General features: G+C 45.4%; 1 protein-coding gene across 6 annotated transcripts in view; it reads right to left on the reverse strand.

Moving 5' to 3' along the window:
- rnf123 (ring finger protein 123) overlaps nt 1–5,707 on the reverse strand; it is a 46,804-nt gene that overhangs the window by 17,920 nt on the left and 23,177 nt on the right. For all 6 annotated transcript variants that reach the window (XM_016665340.1, XM_016665342.1, XM_007540903.2 and 3 more), the window contains 5 exons: nt 3,885–4,024; nt 2,405–2,461; nt 2,204–2,335; nt 2,063–2,138; nt 1,754–1,838 (listed from right to left, as the gene is read on the reverse strand). In XM_016665340.1, the coding sequence (XP_016520826.1) occupies nt 1,754–1,838; nt 2,063–2,138; nt 2,204–2,335; nt 2,405–2,461; nt 3,885–4,024 (490 nt within the window). The remainder of the gene's footprint in view (nt 1–1,753; nt 1,839–2,062; nt 2,139–2,203; nt 2,336–2,404; nt 2,462–3,884; nt 4,025–5,707) is intronic.

A 5,707-nucleotide genomic window follows, 5' to 3' on the forward strand; every position in this document is an offset into this window, starting at 1 on the left:
CTACAGCGTGAATAAAATGCAACTACATGGTATTTTTAGAAGTCTGGATTGCTTTATGTGTATTTTGCACGTTGCTTTTGGCTGTTGCTCATGGGGAGACATTTCAGTATCTAAAACTAATAGAAAAAAGTTAAGCAACCTACCTGCATACTGGATGTGGACTGTTGGATGTTCAATTCATGAGCAGTAAATATTGTGCTAGTATCAGCATTGAACCACAGAAAGCAAGGCAGATGAAGCCTTTAAAATTGTGACGCTTTTTGTGGGTCAAATAGACTCAAAAATTGTAACAGCAGCTGGTCAGGGGGCCCAATCTAATTATTTGTCAGGGGGCCCATGATTTCTGGCAGCGCCCCTGCTCCTGATGCATTAAATTCATTTGTAGAAACATAAACTAGAAGATCGTTAGAACTATGTAGAAACTCGTGTGGTCAACTTCTTCATATTTAATAAATCTTATTGCTCCTGCGTGTAAAAATGAAAAAACTTAAAACATGTTTTCACATGACCAAATCTCGGCTAAAGGAAAACCAAAGATGTGATCATTCTTAGCTCTGATCAGAAAGTCTGTGTATCGGCGAGTTAGTATTATATTTATAATATTTAATGCATTAGTAAACCTTATTACTGGTTCTGACAAGGAGGTGGAAGCAAAACAACGCTGAGCATCAAGCTAGCCCTGCTAAAGATTCGCCCAGTCAGGGTCAGAGTTCACGATTAATAAAGAGTAATAAAGGCTGGACAGACAGAAGCTTCATGACCAGAGAGGAGGCAATGCTCTCTGACCTGCAGGGAACCAGACCGCCTCCAAACACTTGGGCTCTTTAAAGGAGCAGTCTGACATTTAGAGAAGCATTCAGAGTGAAGCGGCTCTGCAGGCGGAGCTGCAGACACCGGGCTGCCAGGATCAACAGTGAGTCAGAGCCGACAGACATCAGCAGAGGCCTGCTGCCCACCTGTCTGCATGGAGAAATACAAAACGCGTCCAAAAAACCATAAGACGTCCAAAATGCATCCAAAACAAAACTCCAGTTATGCTCCAGTTTTGTTTCAATATGGCCGCTCCTCTCATGTGAGATGTGATGGAAACATTTATTCCAGAAATGTTCTGGACTCAATGTGACAGAAGGCGCCTGCAGCTCAAAACTGAACAAATTAAATCAGTGCCTATGGAAAGTAAAGATTTAAAGGGGCAGTACAATGTTTCCAGGCACATGGTGCCATTTTATAGCAGAATCCATTAACCATGTTACCTTCAGTCGATATAAAAATGCTACAGATGTATAAAAAATAACTTCCTGATTTAATGCCTTGAAATTGGGCCTCTGTCTCTTTAAAAGCTCCTGGTCCTTCTGAAGCACCGCCTCCAGGAAATCATCCCAACATGGCTCCTCTATTAACCCTTTAACGTTTTCACCTCTGAGGAGGAGCTGCGCCTCGAAGGCGGGGCTAAGCCCACCCTGCAGTTCTGCAGCTGGATGGTTGCCATGGAGATTAAAGGAAAATGCACAAAAGAATTGAACCAACTCCAGGTTTGTTTTGATTGAAGGAATAAGATTAAAACCTGAAGTAAAGCTCCAAAAAGTTGATTTTTCATCATTTTTGAAATTCAGATTTCTTCAGTAGGAGTTCCCGCGAGTCTGACGGTGAACCCAGACACCAGTTGGAACGCATAAAAACAGTCAGCTAACGGCGGTGAGCCCACGGTTCCCTCTGCCCCGCCCAGTTCTCCCAGTTCTCCCAGTTCTCCTACCCCTGTTTGTCTCCGTCCACCAGGATCCGGACCAGAATTCCCGTCACGGCCACCAGGATCGGGTAGTGGTCCACGCTCTCCAGACCTGCAGCACACAGAATTCGTCAGTCCTGACGTGACATTTGACCTCTGACCTTCCACAGAGTTCTGCTCAGACTTGGTTCTGATCCGTTCATATCAGGAAGTCTGGTTCCTCCTCAGAACCTCCGCCATAGTGTTACCATGGAAACCATTGTTAATCTGGGATGGGTCGGGTCCGGTCAGATCAGGTCGGTTCTGTTCGGTCCAGTTGGACGGGGCGGGGCTTACCTGGCAGTCGCAGGTTGACGACCCGATCGAACAGGTTCTTCTCGGCTGTGACTCGGTTCAGAACCTGGTTCAGCAGCTGCAGACAGAACAGGTGAAACAACCGGACTGGACTGGACCGGACCGGACTGGGTCGGGTCTCACCTGGGCGAGCCGCCTCAGCAGCAGCTCCGCCGACGGCCGGGTCCAGTCCAGGAAGATCTCCGGAACCAGAGTCACGGTCATCTCCAGAACCCTGAGCAGGCTGACGGACAGGTCGAAGCAGGTCGCGCATACCTGGGCCCAGAACCACAGCACAGGTCACAACCAGAACCAGAACCAGAACCAGCAGGATGGTGGGCTCACCTTCAACTGACGGGTGTCCACAAAGTTCCTCTCTGGGCGCTCCGCGGCCTGTTGGATCTGGACCGGAACCAAACAGAACAAATGAAAACCGAGAGGAGTGTTCAGAACCGGGCCAGTGGTTCTGGATCTGCAGAACCCGTCTCGGACTCCAGGTCCACATTATTCATCTACTGGTCCAGAACCAACACCGGCCCGTCTGGATCAGTCAGACTGGAAGGAGAACTTCAAGTTGTGCCACTAATTCTCTGTTGAAGACTTTGACTAGGCCTTTCAAGCACATGAATCTGCTTTGATCTAAATTTTTGCCTAAAACAGACACATTTAAACTCAAGGTACTTCAGATTTCAATAAATTGAAAATACAAAAATTAGTTTTGACTTTTTGTTGTTTTTGTTTTACATCAACAATAATTAAATCATTGAAACATAAAAACTCCTTCGAACTGCTGAATTATTAAAACGAAACAAAGAAAACTTCCATATTTTTTGGGTCATCAGTTGTTTTCTATTTTGTTGGATACATATTTACGATTTGTAACTTATGGTCAAGGGCCAAACAAAATTATTTCCCAGGCCACCAGTGGCCCCCCAGCCTCATTTTGGACACCCCTGATCTAAACCACCCTGTCGGAGCTCTGGTTGTATTCTTGGGTTGCTGTCTGGCTGGAAACTGAACCTGGAGCCTCTAAACCTCATTTAAAGGGCCAGTATTGTGTTTCCAACCACATGTAGCCATTTTATAGACCAATCAGTAACTCTGTAACCTTCAGTCGTTATAAAAATGCTGTGTATATCAAACATGACGTACAAGAAATATTACTTTGTAATTTAAAGGCTTGAAATTGGGCCTCCGTGTCTTTAAAACTGCTCTTCCTGAAGCTCCACCTCCAGGAAGTCGTCCCAACATGGCTCCTCTATTAACCCTTTAATGTTTTTACCATCACTGCTCTGAGCAGCAGCTCCTATAACGAGCTCAACAGTTCCACCAGCTGTTTGCTAATTGCTGCTGGCTAGTCTGAAGGAGCTGCACCTCGAAGGCGGGGCTAGGTCCACCCAGGCGCTTTGCACCCAGGCCAATCTCCATGGCAATCTCCATGGTTGCCATGGAGATTAAAGGATTCCTCAAACATGAAAGAATCAAAGCAACACTGCAGGTTTGTTTCTGATCAGAGAAAAACGTTAAAACACAATGGGAAGATAAAAATTCGCCCCTTTAAAAGCTAAATATCGTGTTTTCATTGAAACAAATATTTAGCTTGTTTTAATGTTCTGAAACACTCAAATGAGACAAAAAGGCAAAAACAGGAAACCAGGAAGAATCAAGCAGCCTGGCCTCAGGTGGTGGAGAACCTCAGGGCTGGTTCCTGGACCCGCTTCTCCTCTAACTGTGAGCATAGAGAGACCAGAACCTCTGATCCTATGCAGTTTCTGCTGAACCCTGTGCTCTGTTGGGGCCCGGTTCTGGTTCTGGTCGGTCTCACCTCCTGGATCATGCCGATGAACTCGGAGAAGGCCCAGTTGAGTTGGTTCAGGACGCTGTTGAGGAAGGAGGCGGCCATGTCTTTGTCCGTGCTCAGCAGCTCCGCCATGTGTCTCTGCAGCAGCAACGATGGACACGGCTCTGGACCAGAACCGGGACAGGAGACGCGGTCAGAGCGGTCCCTGTTCTACTGGACCTGGAACGAGCTGCGATCGCTCCTGAGGAAGAACTCCCTCCTCATCATCGAGAAGCAGCAGACAGTTGATCTGCAATAAACCTGCAGGTTCTGGTTCTGGTCGGTCTGGATCTTCGTAAGACTGCAGCCATCACAACAAAACGTTTTTCTGGACAAAATTATTGCAATAAACGATAATGTTGTTGTTTTGAGACCATTTCCAAGTCCCGTATTTTCCGCATTATAAGGCGCATAGAATAGACGCCACAGTAGAGGCTGGAGTTGCGTTATGCATCCACTAGATGGAGCTGCACTAAAGACAATGTCAACAAAACAGTCCGACTCCGGTCGGCGAGGAGAGCCTTCCTGGGCCGGGGCCGGACGATGGTCACCCTTCTCCGTTCGCCCACAGCATGTTGGTGGAGAACCTGGTGCTAAATGACCTGCAGACGACCTGATTCTAGACGGTCGGTAGGTAGATGGGTCAGTCAAACTTTATAACAAACCAGCGTTCTGACAACTATCCCAGCATGCACCATGCGCTTCTTCTTCTACAGGCGAAAACGAAGTCGGCGGCTGCTTACCGTAGTTGCTAAACCTGTTGTGACTCAATATTGGTCCATATATAAGGACCGGATTATAAGGCGCACTGTCGGCTTTTGAAGAAATTGAAGGTTTTTAGGTGAGACTTATAGTGCGGAAAATACGGTAATATAAAGATAAAATGTGATAATAATGGAAGTTCATCTGAAAGATCAATAAACTTTAATTTAGCAAAGAGTTAAAACTGGAAGTTATTTTAAAAATCCAAAATATTATTTCTGTAACCTTTTAACTGGAACAGTCATTATGAATTCAGTCCAGCAAATAAAACTTCAGAGCCACAAATCTTACATGATATTTTGATCTTTTGACACGTCTACAAAAGAAGATTTGTTCTCCTGTTCAAAGATCCGTCATTTTAATGACCAGACCTCCAGGGCCACCATCCTGCAACGTTTACATTCACCTCTGCTCCAAAATGTCTGAATCCCTCACCAGCATTCATTCCTCTCTGCAATAGGCTGGAAACGAGCAGCTCCTTTGATCCAGGTGTGTTTGAGCAGAGACGCATCTAAAGGTTGCAGCATGGTGGCCCTCCAGGACCCCTGTTGGTGACCCCTGCTCTAAAGCTTAATTATATAAACTTAATGTCTGTGAGCTCTTGACATCAAAGTCAAAATTTTTGTTTGGGCACAAAAACAATTTTGGTCTAAAAAAGTAGAAAGTTTCCAATCTAATGAGAAACAAACAAAAAAACAGGAAAAATGTTCAAACTGCCATGAATTATTACATTCAAAGACATTAAATGGTTCTTCATTACGTTTTGGCTCAAGCTGAGACGCCTGATCCAAACAAACGGATTATGATTCGTTGCAAATAATATCAATTATCAGAAAGGAAATAATTGGGATCGTTTTAATTTATCATGCGATTAATTGCTTAATTGTGACGGGCTAAACTCCAGATCCGATCAGAACCATCAGAACTCTCCTTGTCTTTCTGCTAAGGCTCTCTGGGTCGTCTTCATCCTCTGTCTGAACCGACACCGTGAAGAGGAACCTGCTGCAGATGACGCAGGGCATGCACGAAACATGGTGGACAGCACA

Source organism: Poecilia formosa, unplaced genomic scaffold, assembly GCF_000485575.1.
Source record: "Poecilia formosa unplaced genomic scaffold, Poecilia_formosa-5.1.2 Scaffold572, whole genome shotgun sequence".
Classification (NCBI taxonomy): domain Eukaryota; kingdom Metazoa; phylum Chordata; class Actinopteri; order Cyprinodontiformes; family Poeciliidae; genus Poecilia; species Poecilia formosa.